Genomic DNA, 26,559 nt, shown 5'->3' with positions numbered 1-26,559 from the left:
ATACTACATCATACTACTAAACACAAAAAACCCTACTACACTCATTATTTATCAGTCCAAACTTTTCGTACCTTCATATAAAGTCCACAAATGCTGCCTTTGGTATCTGAACTGCTCACTTTGATTAGAGGTCTTTAAAAAAAAAAAATCAAGGTAAAAAATTATAATTAAAGGTATATGAAGAAATACATTTGAAGGGAGTCACTCACCTTTTCTTCACGTGTGCTAGGGGATACAATACACTTCTAAAACCTTATTTAGATATACGAGGCTTCAGGTAAAAGTAAGTAAATAATATACAGGTTGCCCAGAGAGGTGGTGGATGCCCCATCCCTGGAAACTTTCCAGGTCAGGCTGGACGGGGCTCTGAGCAACCTGGTCTAGTTGAAGATGTCCCTGCTCACTGCAGGGGGGTTGGACTAGATGAGCTTTAAAGGTCCCTTCCATCCCAAACCATTCAATAATGATTCTATGACTCTATATGGAAGACCAACATCTCATTTTAGCCGGATCCTTCCAGAGGTCTGCATCTCTAGTGGGACGAAAGGGAGAGCCTGGAAGAGCTAGCGCGACGACGCTGCAGCTGGCTCCTCAAAGGTTTGCAAATATCGATCGTGCCACAGTATAGAGCTATGTCTGCGGTAACGTGGGGTAAGACCTGGGCCCTCGATGACAGTAAAGGCAAAACCAAGTCTCTTTGGTGCGCAGCGCAAGCCCGGTTACGCGCTGCAGGAGCCGGGATGCCGCTTATTAAGCTCTGCCGCAGAGCGCTGCTGCACCGTCCTTGGCTCCCTTACAGCAGAAGCCCTGGAAAACACTGAACGCACGACCAAGAACAGAGAAGTCCGAGTCTAAAAAAGGGTGAAATACATGCTTATGCATACAAGTCCTATGCTTTTAAAGCTGAGCGCCCTTGCTCACCAAGTTTCAGAAACCAGCCCAGACTCACCAACCTTTTCACGTAAATTTGCCTTTCTGCAGGGATAGAAGTAGGTGATTAAAGGTTAAAGCTGGGGGTCAGCTTGCCAAATTCTTTTAACAGTTTCTAATGCTTTTAACCAGTATTCAGCAGTACTTTCACCCTCCCTCTCCATCTCTTCTTTCAGCTCCCCAACTCTACTTTGCACTTTTAATAGTGAGCTGTGCTTCCTAGAGCACCAACCAGAGTGAAGCAGCTCATCTCTTAGAGTATCGGCCTCCCTCTGTGAATTCCTTATGAAAAATGCAGCAAGAAATCTCTAGTGGGAGTCTCACTACCTTTCCACATGTTGGTCATCTGCAAAGAAAAGAGGGGAAGTAGAAAAGAGAAAAAGGCTGGCTGGGAATTTTTAGCAAACTTTCTCCTGAAAAAACCCCATACTGATTCACAAGCATTTCAACTTTCATCAAAGGAAATTATTTATTTTCTTTGTGCTTCACAGGAATGTTGAGGAGTCTGCAAAGCATTTTGATTTCAGGTGAAAAAGTCCTCTTAGTGCAGTGAAACTCAATAAATTTAAAAAAAAAAGTACAAAGTGGCTAACACTGAATCACAGCATTTATCTTAGACATATTTTCATGTTTGCTATGGAAAACAGTGAGAGCCAACTCTTCACTGCAATTTGGGACGGGATTTTCCACATCCCACATTTTCACAAGGCAAAGAACATTCTCCACCAGCTCTGACTGCCGATCCCCTCTTCTGCACCATGGCCCGGGGAGGATCTGCAGCAAGAGCTATAGGTATCTTTGGGGATGCCTATACTGCTAAAGAGAAGGTGACCAGGAGGAGATCTTGGGCACTGCACTCCTGAACACTTCAGCTTCTCAGCCCCCAGCTCTGGTTTGCTCTTTGTCTTCAGGGACAGTTTGCTCCCACGACCCCTCATTTTTGGGGAGAAGGACACCAGATGGATGAAGTGGCCACATGTCTGGCTCGTAGGCTACTTGACAGGTCATGAAATATGTGATTTAAGTTTCGTGCTATAAAAACCGCCATTCTGGTGGGCTGCAACATAGTTTTCTCATTCTTTTTGATAGTTTCGACCAAAAAACCCCACGGACTATGTGTAAGGGCTGAAGGACTACCACCTGATGCCCATGGCCAAGTACAAGACAGGATGGATGCAGCCTGGCAACGCTGGTGCCAGTTAGCCCTAAGTGGTGTGGAAAGGGGAAAGCCCGCACCATTCCACCTCCAGATCAGGAGCTGCTGTGTTCAACAACATGTTTGTACATACATACATACAGATATACTCCTGGATAAAAGCTCTAAGTTCATTGTACAGAGGCATGTTAAGGCAGGTCTGCAATTTGTGGGAATTGATTCACTTGGTGGTACTTCTGGTATGCATTTAGCGTGAAGAATAAACCAGCATATACATTAAGGACAGTTAAACATGCTCACATTGCATGATGCTACACCTATCCAGTGTATGGTTGCTAGGTCAAAGGAAACAACATCATAGAAAGGAAGGGAAAGCTTAAAACACAGAAGAAATGCCAAAGTTTCAGAAGCCACACAGCAAGGGATAAATGTTCATTCACATCAATATTATTTTTAAAAGATTACTGTTAGAATGATATTTTTATAAAAATTATTTCCTCCCCTTTTAAAAATAAACCCAAAATACCACAGCAATTTCCCCAAATTTCAGCTTTGGCTTTATATTTCCACTCTTTGGATCTCCAGTGTCACTTCATTTTTCCTCTCCTGGTAATTCAAGATGTTGTCCATGCCATTTACTGGAATTCTAGGGAATGCGTCCACCGTTATTATTTACTTAACTGGATTATAAAATGTATCTTAAATAAAAGAAACTGAATAATCTAGTCTCAGCTATTTAATACAATTTTGCAAGCAAGGCAGGTCTCCCCCACACCTTGGTAGACGTTTAGCGGTACCTCCTTGAGAAAACCATGCCTGCTCTCAGCCAAGGGCAGAGCTGATGCAGGCCATCAGCTCTCAAACGAAGCAGATAAAACAATGGCAGACCTCAAAAGATAAATCCAGAGAAAGACTACAAGTAGATTCTGGGTTTCTTTATAAAAGTGCATAACAAATGGAATTGTTTCCCTATGGCTTTAAATCCTACCTGCTTCTCTTAGGAGGCAATATTTTCAGTCCAGGGAGGTATGTGATTTTGCGCTATGAGAATTGGGAGATTTCTTGCATTTCAAGGCAACTGATACTATATACTGCTGCACTTAATTGCTCCCAGGTGTGTCTCAATTACTACCCATAAGGATTTTACTCCGTTATTTACACACAAGCAATTAAGCACGTAATCATGTTTGATGCAGTGAACGCCTACCTGTTCAATAGAATCTTAGTCTTCAAGTACACGGAAACATTTTTCAGGGACTTTTAGTAAGACAGTTACAGTCAAACTGCTTCCCTCCCTTAGTGACAAATTCAAAGCCAATTGTTAGGAGCCAAAAATTATCAGCAGTGAATAAATCCTGTGTCCCCTGGAATACAAGCTGCTGGTTTCAGTCGGCACCATGCATCCAACTGCAGTACCACTAATTAGCACAGTTTTTAGCAGGCTGGTCATGCAAACCAGACTACACAAGCTACAGAAACAAAACTCACTTTCAACAGCAGTGCCCCAGGACAGGGCTATAGAAAACAGAAATTTGTGGAATTTAATGACAATGCTGGTTCTATATAGCTACTCTGAGATTACACAGGACACCTACATTTCCAGGAATGTCCATCTGGCATATTTCATATGTATCAAAGCTATAATTATTAAAAGAAAAAAAAGTTAAAGAAAAGAAGAAGAAGAAAAAAAAACCCAGAATCTCACCATTACCAAGAGGTTCATCAGAACAAGTACAATCATAATTCAAAGTTAAATGGCACTATTTTTTTCCAAACAATTTTTAAACCATCCCTTGTATTTCTGCATTTTGTGTGCCTGGAAAGTTACACGAAACGTGTTGCTTCAGGGCTGCACCTAATTATATTGGTCATCCAGAAATAGGTGTATCTGACTCAGAATTTCTGCATGCTTTGCCAACCAATCAAACCATAAGAAATGCAAGCTATGGTTAAATTAAGCAATAAAACACCGCAAGCTGCAAGTCATAATATACTAGCATACACCCCACTGCAAGGAAGAAGATCACAACAGGAAACAGTTTCAAAGTCATAGTTGTCCGCAGTATTGCTGAGAATATCATCATCACAACCGTGACCTTGAGCAATTTGAGTCAGAGGACCAACTATTCTAAACTGAATGTTACAGAACAGGATTAAACATCAAATGAGGATAAACGCACTAAAGCAGCGATATCTTTGATGGCCAGCTGTTATCTACCACCTTTTTAAACCTTTATAAATGCAATTTTTTTTACTTGATAATCGTCCCTCTCCGTAGACAATCTTCCAGCCAGATGTAATGCCTTTAATGATTCTGACAAACACAGAACTGGTACAAAACCAGACTTAACTAGCAACTCATGCCGAGACTTTGTCATTAACCTCAAACTAAAATGGTAAGCTTGGACGCTGTCTTTGCAAGTGGTCCAACACAGGTGGGCAACTGACCAGATGACCCCCCAAAAAACGTGCTTGTCCAGGTCTCTTCACTTGGAAACATCTCTAAGATGGCACGTGCAGCTGAGCTGTTTTACTTTCCTCTTTCACAAAACTATGCAAGCAAATTATGTAAATCAGATGGACCGAATATGGTGCCAGAGATTTCAAAAGAAAATGTATTTCATCATGAGAATGTTAGGATATTTGTCTTCATACCTCACGGGTGGTCATTAATAGTTAGCAACTTACACAAAGTTGCTAGACAAAGCACAAAACAAAACAGCAGATTAATCCTCAGATATTTTCTGCCTAAATTTTAGGAAAGGGAAAAATTAATCACAACAGTAAGAGAATGGCCTGAGAACTATAAAGCAGTTATAGCCATTGATAGCCACTGTATACATAGGCAATGTAGGAGAAACCAGTAAGTGATCCACGCCAATATTGAGAACCTTCCAGTAATAGCTGCTGTACCATGGAACCAGTATAACCTTGCTAATCCAGTCATTTGACTAACTTGTAAGGCCTTTTTCTAAATGCGAAGTGGTAAGTCTTGAGTTTGAGTTGCAAGGAGTTCTTTTAGTTGATAGCTATGTGTCAAGCGATGTGGCAATACATTCCAAGCAATGTGGCAACTTAACATCAACGCTTTATATGAATACATGGGTTTTTTTAGATAGATAATATAAAGAACAGTCTTCATCTATATTCATTACAAAGCAAACTCTGCTATTAAACACTGCTTTCCACAAAGGCTGCAAACATAATATACAATCAGCTATCAAACTAAAATAAGTTTAGAGCTATTTGAATAACTGAAGTATTTCCTATTGATTTTACATTAGGAACATATCCAGATTTCCATGCCTGCAAGAGAATAATCATTTTCAGAAATGAATAAAACTGTGTGTAGCAAAATACATTATTCTGTACCGTATCATTTTCCAAACTCCATGGTTACTTTTGCAGCAGGATTTTAATGGCTACTTTTCAAGGAAAAGTATTTTGCCACTTACAGTCTCTGTTATTCATAGCAAATGGTTAAAGCAAAGATCTAAAAACATTGTCTACAGCATATTGAGATCCATTGCAGCTGCAGGTGATTTACCGTATCACAGTACACGCAGCACAAGCGATCACTCGTGAGGCTGCACAAGACAGCGATGACACAGGGCTGATAGAAACATGAAGTAGAATTTTTTTTTTAATTACACAGCACTCGTCAAAAATTCAAGAATACGAAGATAAAGCATCCTATTGCTTCACTGGTATTTTGCCTGAGTAAGAGCTTCTGGATTGAGCCTGGAATTAATGGCTAGTAAACAGCTTTAGGATTTGGCCTGCCATTTGTACTTGCTAAAGACTTCTCTATCCAAAAGTACTAGTGTTTGACTCAACAAAATATAAATCATGTTCTCTGCTTTTATTAATGGGGACAGCAATGTATGTCAGCGCTTTTATATATATATATCTGTAAGCACCTACGTGCCTGAATGCATCCAAGAGTTTTCTGAAAGCCCAAGCCAGTGAGAGCTGAATGCCAGGATGGTGCTGAAATTTCAAAGGAAATAAACCACTGTGATAAAAGCCGTGCTCTTTTCACCCCCAGGAATGTCCACGGGGTCCTTTTACAAGGGTGACCATTAGCAAGCCCTTGGGTTCCAGTTCCGCGGTCCTCTGAGGGAGGACTTGAGTTCATCAGAGAGCACAGAGGTAGGAGAAGATCGTTAGTCCTTTAGGAAACCAACTGTGCACAACCAAAAGAAGAAAAAATTGACTGGCAGAGTAGCTAAAAAGCCACTCAAAGGGAAGTCTAATGTCTGTATTTTGAGCGGCTTTTTAGAAAACACCTGAGATCTGCTCAAAAGAAAAAGCAGCTTTTCTCCACCTTTCTATTGGAAAAAGAATCTAGAAACACTTCGGACTCAAAAGCTTGCCATGACTCTCCACATTAAAAAAAGGAATAACCATGTTTTTCCAGTGGTTTTTGGCTTGTTTTTTTTTCCCCCCCCTCCCTCAGAATAAAAGAGCTGACAGTCTTATTTGCTTTGTCTTTGGGGAAGACAAAGGTGTCTACGTGAACAAGGGTGAGGTTCAGGGAAGTGTGGGTTCTCTTTGGTCTGCTATGGTTGCATGAACGGAGAGGCCATACATTTCTAGCTTTCCCAGTGCGTTCTCTGAGGCACTAAAAAGGCAAACACAAAAGAAGACTTCAGAGTGTGTCTGTGTGTGTGTGCAACAGATTCTAGGGTCTATTTTAATGAACACAATCTATTAAATGATCCAATGCAGAACTGAAACAGCAGACACAGTGGACTCAGCCTACCTAGACACGATATTTATCAATTTTAAACACCTGTCATCTAGAGGTTAGCTGGTAAGATAGAAAAACTATTTAAGACTTTTAGTTGCAGAGATCTGAATTGCTGTTCCATCCTAGGTCACATGCAAAAATATTCTTTTTTACTCCTGTTTTTGAAGAATTTGCACAAAATTTATAGAAGGCTTTAAAAGTTTGGTAGAATGTCCCAAAAGACACAGCGATGGTATCACAGCAATACGATCAGTTGAAATAAATTAAACTAGCTCAAGAGCATTAAGTCCATCTTCATTCCATACTATAGACTGCAAAAGTTTGCAGATGCAGAAGCCTGTTTTGAGAGAAGCAGCTTCATAAAAACTGCTTAAAGGAACAAACTACTCCAGTTCATGTCTATCTTTCTCAAAGTTTGTCAAGCCCTCAGATTTTGCCAACAGCCTGTTTCAAAGAACCCATGAGACCGATATCAATCTGTATCCCATTGGCTAATTCCCCACGTTCTTCCTAGTTTCTGTCAGCCACTTAATAACTGCTGTTTTTTTGTTCCCAACCTCAGAAAAAGTCGTAAGAGTAGGTGCATCTTCACCACCATTAATTCACCTGCATCCTGGTATCCCTGCTGCGTGCTGGGAAGCTGCGTTGCCCTTCTGCTTGTCCATCAGTCATCCACTTCTCTAACTCAGTATCTTCAGACAAAGGCAAATAATGCAGGAGGAAAATGCTCATTAACCACCTGATATATAACATCCATAAAATTGGATGCACAGTGACATTCCCAGCTAATGTAACAGCTCAGTATCTGCCAAAATAAGTGTCACTTTCAAAAAGTGACTGGGAAAAAATACACCACAGCTTTAGTTACAGGTTTCCTGAAGCTGGGTTTAGTTGCAGTAAGTTAGACATGCTCCCACGTTAGTCTTCTGCTGTCAGTAGTTTCTTGTTGAATGAACAGCATTTCTATCACATGCCACTGAGCTTGTCGGACCCAGCAAAAAGGAACCGTTTCATTTTCCATTCTTTTTCATTCAGTTTCATTCTTTTTTTTCCACTTAATGAATCATGCAAAGTTGGCTTTCTGGTTTTTGTTAACCAATTAGAAATGTAATTTTAAAAAGTAACTAGCCAGTTGCTTTTTACAGCTATTGAAAGTGAAGAGAAAGAACTTTCTCCCTAGGCAGTATGAGGAGGGAACTGTGGGCTGAGGGGCAGCGGTTACAGAGTCACAGGGATGAGCACTCAAACCGTACTGCGGAGTCCAGGCAGAAGGAGGTTGCAAGAACTGAAATATTAAGAGTTTGAGCGATCGTTTGAGCTGTGGCGACAGACAGGTCATACCTCCGAAATATGAGGTGGACAGAAATCACAGTAGGACTGATAAAGGTCCATCTCGACAATGATGCCTGCGTCTCCATCCTGAATAAAAGACAGTGACGTCGTGGTCTGCGGTACTTTAGAAGAATGTAGGGGAGAACTGACATTCTTCCCTACGATGTTGATCAATGTCATCGTGTTGCCTTTCCATACTATTCCAAGAAAAAAGGTTTCTTTTGTGAAGATTTTTCACCGTTTGCAGAGCATCTAAGACACTGATGGATAGCTAGGTAGGTAACTAGAACACCCAAGAACAAAACTGATACAAATACTTGGTATTATTTAACCATGAACTTGCATCTCCTGCATTTGTTACGTGAAAGCAATTTGAGGATTAGTGCATGACATCCTGCAGACCTGTAGCTGTGTGTGCCATCATTTTTCACAAGATATTCTAACAGTTTTCCAGTATTCTGCATTAATGATTGCTTTTAATCAAGCTAAAAATGATAATGATTTTTTAGATCACATAACCAGCAATTCCCAGGGCTGGACTGCGAAATGCCAGTTTTATCCTCCTGCCAGAAAACAGCAGGAACTCTGTGCAGTGATTTGTTGCCGTCACCTGCACACCCTCTAGAGGTAGGCAAGGCAGCCCTCGCTTTGAAACGGATCCACAGATCCGTACTTGGAACAGCACAACCTGCCAACCTCACGTCTCCGTTACAATGTGTCTCACGTTTAAAGACGAGGCCGAAAGACAGAACTTTATTCCTGAGCCATCGCGACGTACTGAATACAGCACATACCCTGTGCGTTCGTAAGACACGGCTCCGTGAGACGCTGGACTGTGATGAAGGCAAACACTGGGTCGTTGCAGGATGCTAAAGGTAGGTATTGGGAGATGAGTGGGCCTCCCTAATATATTTATCCCCAAATCAAAGTACAATTCCGATCTCTTGACTGACTTGTCTGTGAATGACTTCCAAATCTTTACAACTGTTCACATTTTCATCCAGGATCGTTTTCATTTTAGTCTTATTTCACAGAGATCTGCCTCTCAAGATAGAGAATACAATTTTTCCAGGGATTAATAAACCTGAAAAACACAATCGAAATTTCATAAAATCGTATTTCTTAAATGCTGAGCACTCTGCTAGTTAATTTTATCTTCCAGATACAGATCATATCTGAAATGTCACTGTGCTGTCTTAATATATCCTAGTTTTCAGTCACTATCCGTTTTATTATTTATGATTAACTCTTAAAGCTGGTGATAAAGGCAAGCCAAAAAGAATGCCATGACCTTTCATTGCAGTGAGGTAATTTACAGATATGGGCAGATGAAAAATACTGGAGAGCAAAATCATACAAAGGATTTTTCCAAGTAAATACTTCTCTTCTGACACTTACTGGTGTGATTATTGCGCTTCAGCTTGGTACAGCTACTTCAACTCCAGCTCTCCCATGAATGAACAGCAGCAATAACAACATTTAATCTCATATTATCATCTTTTTAGAGGTCTTTGGTATTTCATGGATATCATTAACTCAGCTATGGTTTCAAGGAGAAATTCCCTGGACAGGAATAAGATGACTGAATTCCTTCCTGCAGAAAAAGTCCCTGAGGACTGTATTTCTCACCAAGCCAGAGGGTATTCAGAAGTACTGGAATTTCAGATGCATCTCCCCAGGTTTTCTTCCAAGTGTAGATGTAGGCTCGCTGGAGGTCAGAGACTGGGCTGCTGCATCCCTTCCCATCAAACAACCCACCAGAGCAGCTAAAAAGTGACCTCAGCTCCAGCAGAGAGTGGACCCAGATGGGAATAAACCAGCTGAGGCTCAATCTCAGCAAGGAGATTTACACAAACATTTCCCAAAGGAAAAGTGATCAGAAACACAATCAGGTAGTGAATAAAATTTTCATGTTGTAGTAAAAATATTACTGATTATTTCCTCAGGTCTGCACACAGGGTCAAGACCTCAATGGAAGAAAAATGTAAGGATCAATGCCGTGTTTTATTTATATATAAATCCAATAAATTGATTCACACTGGTACTTCAGCCTTCTCTCCACAGAAAACAGAAAATAAAAGAGGAAAAATGTTCATTTAAATCATACTATTAATATAAGACAAACACACTTCTAACCTGAAAGTAATATTCCGTCCAGTCAAGTACTGTTCCGGTCAAGCAGACATTCATAAATTCTCCTTCACCTCAATGATTTTATTCCCACCTAGATAACTTCTCCTGCCTCTGCAATTCCACAAATCCTCTCACCATAACTCTCCAAACAGCAAAATCTCTCCAAACAGCAAAATCTCACGCAGACTGCCCCCACACCCATAATGTAGTAGCTTCGGAGATGTCAGGATAGTCCTCTCTCCATAGAAGAATTTCTCAATTCTCATAACTCAGAAGCTTTACAAACATGTCTCTAATTCATATGGGTTTTTGCCATCATCCCTGATCAAAAGATAGAGCTTTATCAATGCTCAGTTCGATGATTTCTACTAATTACTACGTAAGTGCCTAAAACTATTGATAATACCACTAAAAGGTATGTCTACAAGCATTTTCAGGATGAAAATCAAAATTCCTTCCAAAGAGTATTTATAATTCAGGATCATCACCTGCCTCATTGCTGCATACAATAACCTCTCAATTCCAATGCCCCGGCGAACAGATTATTTGCAGAAGCCAAATCACAAGTTCAGTCAGCAGTCAGTGTGACCTTTGAGGAAGGCTAACTTCCTTCCAGACAGTATCTCCAACCACCAAATAAAATCTACTGTTTCTAAGCTTAAGGGGAAAAAAATACATCTGTTTGAACAAACTGTTGTATTATATAAAAATTTACAACACCCACAGACATTAGCAAAGCTGTTCCTCTTTTATTCTAAATTCTGCTTCATCTTCAGTCTACAGATGCAGTTTGGACATCTCAAAGAGCAAAACATCCACAGATTAAATGACTAGCAATTGAATAAATCATTTGAGAGCATGCATACCTACTACTGCAACTAACCAGAGTTGCCCAGGAAGTATACTGGAACCTCCTTGAAAAAACAACATTTAATTAACATTTCTAGTAAAAATCAAGTAGGTAGGACCAAAGGCATGAGAAAAGGAGGTTGTAGCGAGATTGTTGGTCTCCTTTCCCAAGTAACAAGCGATAGCATGAGAAGAAACGGCCTCAAGTTGCGCCAGGGGAGGTTCAGGTTGGATATTAGGAAAAATTTCTTTACTGGAAGGGTTGTCAGGCATTGGAACAGGCTGCCCAGGGAAGTGGTGGAGTCACCATCCCTGGAGGTATTTAAAGGACGTGTAGATGTGGTGTTCAGGGACTTGGTTTAGTGATGGATTTGGCAGCGTTAGGTTAACATTTGGACCTGATGATCTTAAAGGTCCCTCCCAACCCAAATGATTCTATGATTCTAAGCTCTGCCCCATAACTGCCCTCCAGAAAGCGCTGAGGGACAGGTCTAAGAAAACCCCTCCAATGGCCAGCACAGGCTCTTCTTTCCTCCCCGTTGCACAGACACCTGCAAGTATCTCATTCACACGCCGCTGTAGGTTCCTGCCACCCTTTTGCAGAGAACAGCGAAGAGCAAGGCTGTGGTCCTTCCTGCGGGCACGCTTCATCCGACCACGCGTGTGACAAAAACGGGCTCTACACGAAAGCATCAACTGCAGAGAGACCAGGAGCAGAGATTTCTTTCCTCCTAGTGATTTGAGAGACTACTTCTAACCTCAGGCAGCGTAACTTTGGGGGAGGTAGAAGCGTTTTTCAAGCTGATTGAGTTCACCGCGCGATTCTTCTGGCGCCGCGGCAATGCCTCTTGCTCTGGTGCTGGGGCACCTGAAGAGAAGAGGACATCACCTGCCCACCAGCCCTGGCTGCAGTGGGGATGCCACACCAGCTTCGACTGAGCCATCGCCCATCGTTCTCCGACGACGTGGCAGTTTTGCCATTAAAAAGATGCGGTTACTGATACAGACTCGTCTCCTGGGGAGACCGACCTACACTTCCAAACTCACCGCCAAGGAGCAGTGGCTCTCCACCCCCACTACTTACAGAAACCCATCCAAAACAGTATTTCATCTTAATTTTCCCACAAAAGGCCCTCTCAGGTATGTCAGGATCCGTATCCTTATTTAGAAAGGCCCCAGCAGTAACTTCTAAGTGCAGTCCTGCCACGAGAGCTTGGCAGCGGAAGATTTGTGCATTTGCGCTAATGGGCAATTCTCAGACACCACGGGTTTGGATGAGCTTAGGCCATACAAAGCAATTAAATTTAATGCCCTAGGAGAAGTTAGATGCTATTTCTGAGTGAATGACCTCAAAAGGGTGTGTGCAAATGCTCTAATCTATGACACTTGTGACCCAGGGAGGCATCTGCATGTGTTCAGCAGCGGTTTTTTCCTCCCAAAGCAGAAAGATTTTACTTTCTTGGTTTGATCATATTTGACTCCTGGCACCACTCTGTTGCTACCACATGATATCGGGTACGACTATAATAAAATAATTAAAAGTCTACAGAAATCTTGAAAGGCGTAATATGTTTGCTCTGTTGAACTAGGGAGTCCCAAAGCAAGAAGGAAGCCAAGACAAACAGGAATATATTGCTTAAATCAAGAAGTGGGCAGGTACAGAACTTCCCTTCTTCATTATTTCTAATCAGTTCAAGAGCATGATTCATTTGTTAAACTCCATTCCATACAAGCGGGGAGAAAAAAGTGAATTACCCATTGAATGCACAATAGAATAATGAAAGGAAGCTGCAGGTAATCCATGCATTTGAAAATCATTCACTCTTCAAGAAAATGCTGACATACATATTTATGTCCATCTCTGTTAAGGAATATACACACATTTATGTTTGCAGATTTTTGGGGGTGAAGGCCAAACAGAGAAAATTCAGATATGTCTAGCTGGAGGACTGTGTCCACCTCTGAATCATTGGACCAGACTGTATATATTAAGAAGTAATCACACAGTCTTTCAAGTAGAAGACACTGCCTGAGACTACACTTCAGTGCCCAAAATGATGAACGTTTTGCTGAGCTTCCTGTAACGCAATTACACTGCAACTCAGACAGCTATCACAAGATAAATCTAACGCTCAACAGAAAATTGAAAATAGATCTTGATGAAGTGTGGCTGACCTGTAAGACAGCCTTTGAACTTTTAATAAATATCTTTAAAGGAAGTTTACTTTGCACATGAGCACAGCAACTGCTTAAAATTATTTTGCAATTGATAAACTGTACAGCTGATGAAGTTTCTACCTTAACTGACCTGTGGTGGCAATCCCTTGGGTGATCTACATCCGCTTTCGTACAGGAAATCTGTAAACCAAACTTTAAAAAAGAATCTCTCAGAGAAAACAAGAAAGGAGAAAAAAAGAATACAAGTTTCCCCAAACTCAGTATAGTTTATATAATACACATTTAGAAGTGCATCTCGATACGCCAGCATTAATTAAAAAAGCCAAAAATGCATGCTCTGTTGTGTTAATGGTTTGCAAAGGGAAAAAGCAACATTTATGGTGAGAATAAACATCTGCCTCATTAGGAATAATGCAGCAAATGATGTCTATTATGTATACATGTTAAAGATTTTTCATTAGATAGTATTATTTATGCTTCCTACTCCATCTTTTTTACCTGTGTGCAGAAGACTCACTTTTGCTTCAATTAAATTCAGTGGCAAATTCCATTAATCTTCATCAGACATTTATGGTAATGGAAATATGAACCAAATAAAAACGTTAAACACTTGGCAGTTAAGCTTCACCTTTGAATTATTAAGAAACAACCACCTTACAGCACTGAGTTTTATTTGCAGTATTGTCAGGTGTTTACATTGTCTAGGAATAAAAGTTTTTCCCTCGATGTATTTTCTCCAAGAAAAGATTAATAGTTACAAACCATGTGCTTTACCTTTCCACTGAAGCTATTATGAAAAATTTCACCGCATTTTTATGAGTATTACTAAATGCATTAATGATGTATATTCTCATGAATAGGGAAAACACTATTAATGACCGAATGATCATTGGTATTCTGTTTGGTTGATGCTAGAAATTATTTGCATTTATTGCAAAAATATTAGTTCAGTTGTACTTTTGGCCAATTCAGGAAACTTAATTAAGCTGCAAACAACAACAGTAAAACAGGGTGAATAGCTATTAAAAATACAGTCAGATTTGGAGTATGGAAAGAGCATCAAGTCTGCATAGATACCATGACTTTTATTTTTGCTTTAAGAAGTCAAACACCACGGAAACTTAAAAAGTATTGGGGAAAAAAGAAAGGTGTCTAGCTCATTAAGCTATTATCTAGAGCCTACCCTGAAAATCACACAAATACTGTCTCACAGGCAATTAAAATCTTTCTAAAATCTTTCTTGCATCCCCTAAAACAACTACTCCTTTGAGACAGCACATATTTAATGCCACATTATGTATTCAGAGATCATCCAACCCCTGGACAAAAATCCATAATTTTGGGCAACTTCTTTCACCCTATGAGACCATGGCAAGTTCACCAAGAATCCCCACATCATACAAGACACTCAATAAAGAAGACCAGAAATGTCATGCCCAAGACCGGTGCACCAAGAAAAACAGCTCTAAGACAGGACTCTCACCCCCAAATATAATGCTAGTTGCATGTTTTTTGCATGAGGGGAAAAAAATTAAAGCAAAAAGATAGTTATGATGAAAGCTCTTAACTCACTTCTTGCTTTAAGATGGAGAAAAGATGGAGAAGACCCTGCTCGCAAAGGTTGTACATTTATTTAAAAATTAGAGACCCAAACACTAACCTAAGATACTCTCCACCTTCCTATACACAACTCCTAATCCTATTTGAGAAATAAACTTCACAACAAATAGAAGAAAGTCCACTTGCACGAACTCTCTCCAATCCAGTTCTTTCCTCAAAGCCTTTTGTTCTCTTCTCTCTAGAAGGCTGAGGATCAGTTTTGATTTTTATGGCAAGTTAGTTGTTCCCCCTGGATCACCGCTCTTGAGTCAGAAAGTAAGGCCAGTACAAATGAGAAAACTTAGTAGACCAAGCCTCAAAATATAAAATGGGAAATGGTATTTTACTAAGGTCGGTATACATCACATGATAAACATTCCCGATACTTATCTACTGTAAATCCTGAGGTGGGCAATAGCTCTCCAGCAAAAAACAAGTGAAAAAGAGAATCTAGATGTTATTTATTGCCCACGACAGGGTTCCAGGAGAGGACTGCTGTCCGGGAACACCACCAGGAAAGAGGAGGAATGAAGCGTTGTTGACCATTTTATCTTCTCTGCCAATCACAAAGAAAGTGCAAGTGGCTTTAAAGGCTGTTGTGTCCCCACCTCTCAGGTCAGTGTATATGACTGAGACAGCACAAGAAAATACAGGACGTGAACGTAAAAACCTATGGAGTCCAATTAAGAGAAAAGCAGAGATCTGGTGCAGAATAACCCCAGGCATCCACAGAGGCTGGGAACCCGCTGCGTGGGCAGCAGCCCCACAGAAAAGAAGCTTGGCGTTCCTCTGGACGCAGCAGGTTGAGTACAAGCCAACAGCACGCCCTCATCAGAAATAAGGCAAGCAGCGTACAGCTACATTAGAGGAGTGGGGCCAGCAGGCTGAAGAAAGTTATTTTGCTCCTCTCCTCAACGTGGCACTCAACTACGGCACCCAGTCGTGCCCGCCCCAGCTGAACAGGGACGTGCAGAAGCTGGAAGAGATGCAGGAGAGCAACCAAGATAGTCAGGGGCCTCGAGCTTGGGTCTCACATTGAGAAGTTGAGGGAGCTGAGCTTCTTCGGTCTGGCAAGAGGGTGATCTAACAGGTGACCTACTAGCAACCTACAGCTGCTTGAAGGGAAATTACAAAGATAAAGAAGCCAAATTTTTCTTGCTATTGCCAGATGATACATAGAGGGGCAATGACCATAAACTGCCACATGGGATGTTCAGGTTGGCTCTCCCGTCCTTCCCTCCCCATGCCAAAACCTCTCTTTTTTCAACAGGTGGGTGTTACAGACCTGCAGGTTACCCAGCAGGGAGGTGGGACCTCCATCCCGTGAAGTTTAAGACCTGTCTCAGCAAAGCCCGGCTGACACAACTGGGAAGAGCGTGTCTTCCAGTTGGCCTGGGTGACTTCCAAAGGTCCCCTTCCAAACAACATTTAAGTGAGAAATACGCACACATACAGAAGCACAGATGTGCCTCAGAAGCGGCAAACCACTGCAGATTTATACTGAAGTACGTCTAAATATCCACCATCATTGTCACTCTCTAAAAGAAAATGCCTACTAAAGTTTAGGTGTAACAGCTAAATAGTTTTAAGCTTTTACCTTCTTAGTACCTAATAAGATTTGCTTTGCCACATCATTTATGTTGTCAACCCTATTATTTGTTATTTGTGAGTATCATGCTGTTATTTGTTTTTCAAAGCATATAAAAATATATTGTTATCCTAACATCAGACCCTGACTCTGAAATGGTGCTTGAAAAGATGAAAGCCATTGATCTACTTACAGAGCACCTGTAACTAGTTCATTAGATGGCTTGAGATGGATAAAATAGAGATAAAATCATTTCTCCTACTTTCTGACAATAGGAGAAAAAGCCAGTGTTTAGGCTGTTGCACATTATTATTTTTTTAATCAGAACGTGGAACCTCCCTAATTGTACAAATGGCACAGTGTGACGCAGCGCTGTCAGCTCCCATGCAAAGACGCTGCTGTTCAAGAGCCATCTGATCATTAGTAAAGCTATGTCCTTTCTGGCAGATCTGGAAAACTAAAATAGCTAGTTAAATCTTTGATGGCATCATTAGAATTTTTTCAGAAATAATTTTTCAGCCTTTTTCCGTCAGTGGCGCAAAGGACAAGAAGACCATCATACAGGCTCTTAAATTCACCCAGCGCTGTATCTTATCTCCAGCAGCGGCCAACAGAGGATGCCCGTGGAAACCTATGAATACGGGTCATGCAAAGGGATATTGCCCTTGTGCACGCATCCAGCCCTGCGATTTGTGATTCAGAAGCTTCCAGAGCAAAAGGTGGTGGCTTGGTAAAGAGAAGGACATCCCCTCAACAAACGTGAAAGACTGTTGCATGGAAAGTATTACAAAGAAGTCAGTAAGAAACAGAAACTTTATTATTCCTGAAATAAATCCAACACGTTAAATTAGGAAACTGATGCAACTAATTATATCCTACCAGTATGAACAGTATCAAAGAGCAGTATTTTCTTCTGAATGTCTCGTGCCATCTCTTTTTCAGAATGTCACTTGAGAACAAAAATATTACAAAATCCTTATGACAACTGATGATGAAACCCAGAGTTAAATTTGCAACAAAGCTGGAATTCCCCTTTGATCATTCTAAGGCAACGTCTATACATTCTTATCAAACCAAACAACCCCAAATAACCTAAATAAACAGTAACAGCAACAACAGAAAGAAATCCTACAACATCCCAAGACAATGCTTTTGAAAAGTTACAGTATCGCAGCATTTTAATGTAGGCGCGCACGTGTTAAATACGCACATGCTCCATGTGTAGGTGATGTGGTGTGGCATAAATATTTTACTAGCAGGAGTTTAAGTTACTGACTCATTACTCACAAATGGTATGAATGTTCTTTTCTGATTTTATAAGTGTTCATATTTTCGGTGTTCCTGAATGATTAAGAAAAGAAGACCGTGGTGTCTGAAGAGCAGTTTTTCAAAAACTTGCAGGAAAGACCTTAGATTTTTAACTAGGCCTTCCATGTAAAGAGCTACTGAGGTGCACAAAACGGAGCCAAGAAACAGGTAATATATTGCTCTACTCCCCAGCACATCTATACTGAAGTCAAAGGCCTTTGCTCAAGAGTAAATCCTTCCTCTAGTAGCAGAAGTTTGCAGAGCAGTTGCCTTTCCCAGCATCTGGCAAGTTTGTTATTTACAAATAAACTACCCAATTGACTTCCGAATGTAGGTCACAACACTCGTTCCTCAGGTGGCTGGCCTGTTCTTCTCTTATTTGAAAGGGCAAAATGAAAAAAAAAAAAGAGGGGACTGTGCTTAATTCTCAGCTCTAAAGTGTTTTTCCCTATAGAAATGAGAAATGAAAACACCACTGCAGGGATGGTTTTGTATTTGTAACTGATGCTTAACTCCCCACTTCTTATTTCAAAAAACCCCAGGCAAACCGAAATAAACTTCTAGATCGAAGACCTTAAACTGAAACTCTGAAACCACCCTTGCGTTTCTTCAACCTGCGTATTCAGAGCGAGCTTCGTTTCAGGAGACCAATGAGCTACACAAAAGGTCTCACCCCAGACAGCCCATTCCCGTAACAGAAATAGTACAGAGCTGCGACGGGCTCCGCTGCAGGCAAGAACAGCTCAGCAGAGGTAGGAGCAGACATCTCATCCACGTCCTTAGGATACTGTCTTTGCAACTCTGAGCTACTTGCCTCAAGACTTTTTTTTTTCCCTCCAAATAGTTGGGGGGGGGTGTTTTGTTTTGTTTTTTAATTCTGCAAGAAAGTGTGTTTTCCAAGATGCGACTGTATTTGATCAGGTGGCTGGAAAGAATTGAGCCTGAAACACCAAAAATATTATCTGAATATCTGGCAGTCATTAAATCAGAATTATACAAATGCATTAAAATAATTTATAGACTGGCAATGAGGATGGCTGTCAAACTGAAATCCAATGGAACTTCAAATGCACCTTAAACACTGTAGCAGTGACAGATCCTTAAAGGTAATATTATCACTAGGTGCCTTTATTTTACAGTAGCATTTCAAGCTCTTTCACACAGATCTGCTCAGATAAAAGATATAATGTTGGCATTTACAGCTGCCAAAATTGCCATTTGCAATTAAAAATTAAAACTGGCACTCTTTCTATGCAGGCAATTATCTAAACGCAGCTGGCAATCTTCCTTGTTTACAGTGCTGCTGTGTCATGACTTCACTCTGTCTGGAAATTTACTTTTATTTTTTGAGGTTTAAACTTCTCAACCTTACTTCCAACTTGAACTTTACTCGTTTTAATGATTTTCACCACAATCTCAAAGAGAAAGGTCCCAAACTACAACATACTGATTTTGTATGCAACTTCAGGCACTGCAGTGAGGTAATTCCTAAGTAAACACTTTGGTGAGTCTCCCAACAACAGTTTACATCCATCGATGCTGCAGGATAACACCTGTAAGAACCAGCAAAATGTACCAACTAAATGCTCTCCGAGAAGAAAGTTCAAGCTGTGAGAGTTGATTTTCAGAGTAAAACAGAGAGAATGGGCACATCTTCTAAGTGGACAAACCCCCTTTTACTGAACAAAATATAACATTAAGCACGCTTCTCCTGCTTGTTATCTCTACCAACTTTGAGCTACTAAATAAATCTATCCACAAAGCGTCTTACTAGTCAGACTGCCGTGGTTTTGGCAAGGCAGGTTTTCGCTTATAAAAACTTTTATTAAAGTCGGATTTGGCGATTCCCCTGCTGCTGGGAGAGGAGCATTCTTTATGCCATCAAACAGCTTTTAGGGAACAGTTGCTTTTTTACCGAAGCTGCTGTAACCGCTAGCTTGATTCCGGCAACTACCAGGGAAACAGTTACCTACAGCGTATCAATTAAATCTTCTGATTTATTTACGGTCTACTTTCTGTAGTCAAACACACAGTATAATACACATACAGCACAGTAGAATAGAAACAGCGTGTATGACATCCTCGACACAGCGCTGCCTACCATCCTTCTGTAATTTATCGCAACGGATCGCAACCGCGATCCAGCGCGACGACTCCTCGCCCGACCGCCTCGCGTGTCTCGCTCGCACCCAAAAGGCTTTTGAGTCGGGCCTTCCCCCCGAATATTGCCCGAACCCGTAAAAATCAGAGGATTGCCTGGGAACTACGGACCACCACAGAACCTAGGGATACTTGGGGTGGTCAGTGGGTGTCGGTGCCCCCCCGCAGCTCTCCCAAACCACCCTCCTCCGAGCAGCCCGGGTTTCGCAGCGCGGTGACAGCCCCCGCTCTCCCCGGCGCGATGCGACCGGACGGGGATTTTAGTTATTTTAGGTCAGACTGGGGCCGCCGGGAAGGAGTTCGTTCCCCCCCCCCCCCCGCTCAAAGGAATAAAAAACAAAAAAAAGGCGCAGAACTGACAGGCGGCAGCGGCGGAGACCGGTCACCGTCCCCCTTCCCCGCTGCCTGCGGGGGGCGGCAGGTGGGGGGGGGGAGCCGGGTGGCAGCATCCCACGCGTCCAAAAAAAAAAAAAAAAAAAAAAAAATTAAATCGCTCGGAAAAACAGGCGGGCGGAGGAGGGATAAAACTTTTCCAACCCGCGGCCGGCGCTCGGTTGCCACAAAGTCCCTCTGTCCGTCCCTGCCCGTCCGTCCGTCCCCTCCTCCGCCACCCATCACCTCTCCCACGGGGGGCTGCGCGGATTTTCCGCCGGCCGAGCCGCAGGTGTGTGCGTGTCCCCCACCCACCCACCCACCCACCCCCGCGGGTGACTCCCGGGCACTTTTCGGCGGTGCGAAGGGGGAAAAACTCCTCCTCGCCCGGGGACCGGCCGCGGAGCGATGATGCTCGGGGGGAAGCGGGGAGGGGAGGTGCGCGGTGCGGCGGGGGGGGGGGGGGGGCTCAGCGCGGCTCGGTACGGGGTCGGTACTCACACGAAAGCGTGGTAGACGAAAGCCCAGCCCCGGGGCCGCTCCAGCACGTTGTACAGGTAGTTCTGCAGCCGGCGATACTTGGCGTTCCTGCGGCAGCTCGGCCCGCTGCTGTACGCCAGCGGTTTCCCCAACAGGCTCATACGGGCGCCGTGCTTCCCTCGGCGGCCCTCCCGCAACCCGCCGGGGGCGGCGGGGCCGCCGGTGCCCAGGAGCAGCAGGCCGTCACCGCGGGCCGCCGCGCTCGCCAGCGCCCTGCCCCGGCCCGACTCCACATCCTTCATCCCCGCCGCTCCTCCTCCTCCTCCTCCTCCGCCGCCGCCGCCGCCGCTCTTCACCCAGAGCCCCGCGGAGCCGCCCTCCTCCCCGCCGCCGTGGTTACGGGGCATGGCATCACCCCGGGGGCCGCGGCGGAGCAGGGCGCGGGCGGCGGCGGCCAGGCACCCCGCGGCGGCGGGGGACCGCAGGGGGCAGCGGGGGCCGAGGGGCTCCGGGCGGCGCCCGCGGGGCGCGGAGGCGCGGGCCACTTTGGGCGAGCCGGAGCGGCGGCCCGGTGGGGATGGGGGGGACGCGGGGAAGGCAACGGGCCGTCCCGTCCCCCCCCCCACACCACCACCACCACCACGCCGGGGACGTGGCTCCGCGGCCCGGGACGGAGCTCGGCCGGGACCGGTTGCCGCCCAGCTCCTTCTTTCGTCGCCTCCCCGCAGCGAACTGGCCCGGATCGGACCGGGGGAGTTGTTGCTTTGGCTTCGGGCGGCTGAGGGGGGGCGGGGGGGGGCGGAGGGCCGCGTCCCGGGGCGAAGGTTAGGCGAGCTGCCGGGCGACGTCCATGGAAGTCCCAGAAAGTAAGAGAACTGCCGTTAAGTCTGGGCGGCGGAGCGCGGACGGGGGGGGACGGGGGGAAGGCTCGGCCGGCGGCGGGAACCCCGCTGCGGGCGGGGAGCGCGGCCGGCCCCGGGCGGGGCAGCGCAGGCGAGAGCCGCCGGGTCTCCCCCCCCGAGGGGGCGGCGCAGCCCCGCACGGCGCTCCGGAGCTTCCGCCGTGCCCCGGCCCGGCTTCGGCGGCGGGAGAGCAAATCCTTGCCGGCCCCCCCCCCCTCCTCCTCCTCCTCCTCCTCCTCCTCCTCCTCCTCTTCCTCCTCCTCCTCCTCCTCCAGGCCGCCCCCCCCCCCCGCTCGGCAGCTCCGGCCCCGGCTGGGTGTCAGCGGAGCCCCGCGGTACCGCCGCTGGGTGCCCGAGCTGAGCCGAGAAAACAAAGCTCCCCCTGCCGAGTGCCGGCCTTTAATTCCCCGCCGCATCAAGGTGAGCTTGCGGAAAAAAAAAAAAAAATTAAAAAAAAAAAAAAATTATTTTTTTTTTTTAAATCCGACCCCTCCGCGCCTCCCCGCCCGCAAACGCCCCGGTTTTGGCCGCCGTTTATCCCGCCTCGGTCACCCCTCTTCGGATTCCCCCCCCCCCGGCGCTGCCCGGGCCCGCCGCCCCCCTACACCCCGGGGAGAGGGGGAGCCGGTGGCCGGGCACTTCTGCACCGGCTTGGTGAGAAATAGCTGCGTGTCAGTGGTTTCGCAGCCTGAGCGCGGCGGGGTGAGAGTGGGAGGCTCATTCGTGAAGGGTTAACGGAAAGGAAGGATGCGGGCGCTGGTGCTAGGCGAAAATCGATAGAGGCATTCTCAAATTCAATTAAATTTCAGGGTTTGGGGTTTTTTTTCTGCATACTGGCTAGTTAGAGGCCAGGCTCTCAAGCCTTTGATTGACACACCGTCTCCAACTTCCAGAAAAAGAAGTAAGCGGTGAAGTAGATGTCATAGTCTGGCTGAGGACCTTAACTTGTGCCTCTACTAAAGACACACGGAAACACCAACAGTACTAGTTTACTGCTACGGGGTCTCCAGAGGCGCTCAATCCGTTGTCTTTAAATAAAGAGCTTAATCTTCTTCCTTTCTTCGCTGCACTTCCTCCTCCGCTGCAGGCAGCTTCAAACAGGAATGAACATGTGAACCGCAGTGGCCGCTCACGCTCCTGATAAGGGGTGGCAGAAACAGCACACACATGTCAAAACAGACGTTACGTAGTTGATATAAGTATCCACAGCAACCCCATTAATATTTAAGCTTTCCAGTGGCACATATCTACTCCTCTTCCTTTGAATTGTAAATTGAGTTAGTTAATCCTTCATTTACTACTTGTTTGCATTTCCCTGGTTTGATATGCAAGTGTTCATACTCTTCATTTTTCTCCCCCCGATGTACTCGTTTACAGCCGAAGATGTACAGCATGCCTTTCGCATCAGCTGGGCCTCCGGCACCGTGCTTAGATTTACACTCCGCTGACCTTTGTCACTTGAGTGAAATATTTGAGCATCGGTACTCAAGTTCCAGGAAGGTAAACCGCGCCCGTCTAACTGGGAGGACGTAGTCCAGCCCGCTCAGCAAGGCCCCCGTCCCACAAGCGCTCCCCCGTGAGCTCCGTTCGCTCGGCACGGGCGGGCAGCGGCACGGCTTGCGGCCGCGGAACCGCACGCGTGCATCGCGGCTGGTCGGCTCCAGGCTTTAAGCTGGGGATTTGGACGATAAACTATGAAAATTACTGAACTCCTCTTCCTGATGTACTTTTTGTGATCCACTAAGAAATATTGTTATAATTCTGTGCCCTCTAGTGGCGCTTAAAATCATCTATTAATTTAAATAATAGTGAGGAAAGCAGCCTGTGAGCACAAATGGTATGGGCCAATATTGAAAAGTAGCCATGGATGCCAGGACAGCTAGAAGCAAACAAAAGTAATCCCCTTACTAATGAATGAAGTATTTTATTTTTGCAGTGTATGACCAGAAGTATTTTCCCACTTATTCTCTTTTATTAAATAATGCTTTAAAAAGTATGTATTATGAGAGGAGATTGATGGTAATTAATCTAATTCCTACTTATTAATATGTCCGATAACCAGGGCATGGTAGGCTGGTTGAACACCAAGTAGATAATTAGCACCCAGGCAGAGGGGCTGTCCTATCTAAAAAAGCCAGTCCTCCTCCAAGTATTTATTGCCAAATACGCGTCGCCATTGATACAACAACAAATTCCCCTGATATTTTGGCTTCGGACTACATAATACCTAGAGAGGTGAGTCGTGTGAAATTCTAGCGTGTCCGCGTGGTCGAAGGTCGCCCTGGGTTCAGGTGTCAGTAAGAGGATCTACTTGACGAAATCTCCAAGGCCAGAACATCCCAAGGAATCTTGACTTCTCGAGGCTGCAGCAGGTACGGTGTATCCCACCTGCAGGCGGGACAAGGAAAATGGCATGCCAGCGTGCGCCTGAGGAGTAGCCATTACTGTGCTTTATGGCAAATGCCAACGACATATTCCTCCAAAATTGTAAATCACGGGTTTTAAGATCGCGTTGCATTATTCCAGATGTATACATCACATGTTATCTATCCTGACTTGTGGAAGGGTCACCTGGTACATACAGTCTCTTCTGATCAGGAACAAAATGTGACATGTGTTTGGGATTTTCAGGGTTTTCTTTCCAATGTGTTACTTGTGATGGGTTGTCTTAAATCAGTGTTTCTGGGTTTCGCTTTAAGAAAAGGGAGGAAATAATTTAAACAGCAGTGATATTCCCTTATCCCCTTATTTACAATAAAATACACTCTTGCAAGAGAATGTAAACTTCTTTTCTAAGACATTTACTAATGCAATTCTGGGATTAGCCACACTAGAAGTTAAAGCAGGCCTTCACGAGGGCTACATTTGCAGGTAAGTGAGAGGAATACTGAAACACACTGGTGTAATCAGGACACAAGGTGGGTATTAATAGAAGAACCTTGTTACGGGGCAAAACCAAGAGGGAACCAGAGCAGAACTGGCGTTGGAGGGCAGCGGCCGGAGTTCGGGCTGGCCGGGTCGCTGCCTCGCTCTGTCCCACAGCCCAGCTGGAACTGGAACCTGGCCACACCAGGTCCAAAGTACCCGAGCGCGTGGTTGCCTCAAGCCCCAGACAGATGCTCACCGAGCTGCTGAAAACCAGCGGGGTGTACCTATCTGCAGCTTTTAGCGTTTACGTGGATTTGAAAAAGCTTGTCTCTGTGCCTCAATTAGATATCCGTCACAGGCGGTGGTAGCAATTTGTTGGTAGCGGGAGTGATGGTTGGCACGAATTCGTGGAACGCTGTAAGACGCTCCGGTGCTGCAAAGGGGGAATGGTACAAATCACGTCCGTAGAGTGGCTGTTTTAAAGAGAAAAGCAGCCAGCGTGCGAGCTGGAGGGGCCTTTTTAGCAACGCTTCGCAAAGGTCAGCTTACCGCAGTGTCATGTTTTGAGTTCATTTGAGTTGCTTGTTAATAACCTTTTTTTTTGGTGTTATATAATACCGTGAGGTACCAGCTATGCTCTAGTTTTGCATCTCTTCGTAAGATTTTTACCTCTCTGCCTAATTCTGCGAAGGAGGGGATACACATCGATATTCTTGGTGCCGAGCATACGAGAGTCAGGAGTAAGTTTTCAAAGCACTTAGGTGTTAGGAACAATTCATTTGCTTTGTGGACCTGTTGTGTGGCCTGTGATCCGTGCTGTGCATCTCCAGGAAGCCCTAAACTGAGCATCACTATTGCAAAACAAATCATTAGCAAAATGTCAGATGAGGCGAACAGCATGTTAGGATGCATATTACAAGCTGTCTAGTCAGCGCATGTAACATGCCAGCAGCTGTAGTAGGGCTCTGATATTCATATTGCAAAATGTTGGAATATTGTATGTATCTTGCATTAATATTCCAGGATGTTGGAATATTTTCTTGCAAGCTTTTTTCACACAAATGGAAGAAGCAAGTCTGTCGGTAGCACGAGGCATTCATGCACCAAACACAGCAGAAAGGACTGCCCAACCTTCCCGGTGCATTCTTCATGAGGTCCCTTAACTTTGAACTCGAGGAAGTACCTTCAAGAATAATTTCATTTGGATGTCACTTTTATGTGTTGATCTCGCTGTTAGACTGCTACGAGGTTGCTAACCCTGAGGAAGACCTTTCTCCACGATGAGCTGTCCTGAGCCTGGACTTTCGTTCCAAGCAGACCATGACCAGAACCGATAATCCCTCGGGGTTACTACCAGCACAGGCTAAATTTTAATCGGCGTACAAGACGTGAACGGCTCACTCGCAGTACCTGTGCCTCCTTGGCCGGAGGTACACCAGAAACACTTCTGCCTGGCTATTACGTCTGTAAAACCCAGGGCCAGTTCCCAAACTGTTTGTAGTGGACCCCTTCCTCTGGCAGGAGCTGTTTGCTCCTGCCCAAGGAGCGGAGCGGTTTGGCCTCCTCTCCTTGCCTGGTCCAGCTCAGCGGCAGAAATTCCTGGCTTTGCTTCTGTGCTGTCTGGCTGTCCCAGCAAAATGTTTACTTTGCTTCCCGACATCTAGCATTTCCTCTCATGCATCAGATATTCACCCCTGATAAGAGAATTAATTGATTCCGTTGATTCCTACTTAACTAAATATCTAAACATCACCCTCCGTTAATAAGGCATGCGTCTCTGTAAAGTCATTGCCAGACCCCAACACCCTCTCTCATAAACGGCTCTTCTGTTCATCTCTTACTTTCTTTTTCGTTTTCTAATTGGGGTTTTGCGGGTTTTTTAAATATTTCATGATGCTTTTCTTTCTTCCTTCCTAAGCCTCCTCTCTCTGTGATTCAGCTGTCTGGACTG

At 44.4% G+C, this 26,559-nt stretch overlaps 1 protein-coding gene across 2 annotated transcripts in view; it reads right to left on the bottom strand.

Moving 5' to 3' along the window:
* The window catches only part of KCNQ5 (potassium voltage-gated channel subfamily Q member 5), a 287,671-nt gene extending 266,318 nt beyond the window's left edge, over positions 1–21,353 (bottom strand). For both annotated transcript variants that reach the window (XM_075046449.1, XM_075046448.1), the window contains exon 1: positions 20,860–21,353. In XM_075046449.1, coding sequence (XP_074902550.1) covers positions 20,860–21,245 — 386 coding nt within the window. In that variant the 5' untranslated portion in view covers positions 21,246–21,353. The remainder of the gene's footprint in view (positions 1–20,859) is intronic.
* Between the last annotated feature and the right edge of the window lie 5,206 nt (positions 21,354–26,559).

The sequence above is a fragment of the Buteo buteo genome, chromosome 15 (assembly GCF_964188355.1).
Source record: "Buteo buteo chromosome 15, bButBut1.hap1.1, whole genome shotgun sequence".
Classification (NCBI taxonomy): Eukaryota; Metazoa; Chordata; class Aves; order Accipitriformes; family Accipitridae; genus Buteo; species Buteo buteo.
This window is presented reverse-complemented; position numbering and strand designations above follow the sequence as displayed.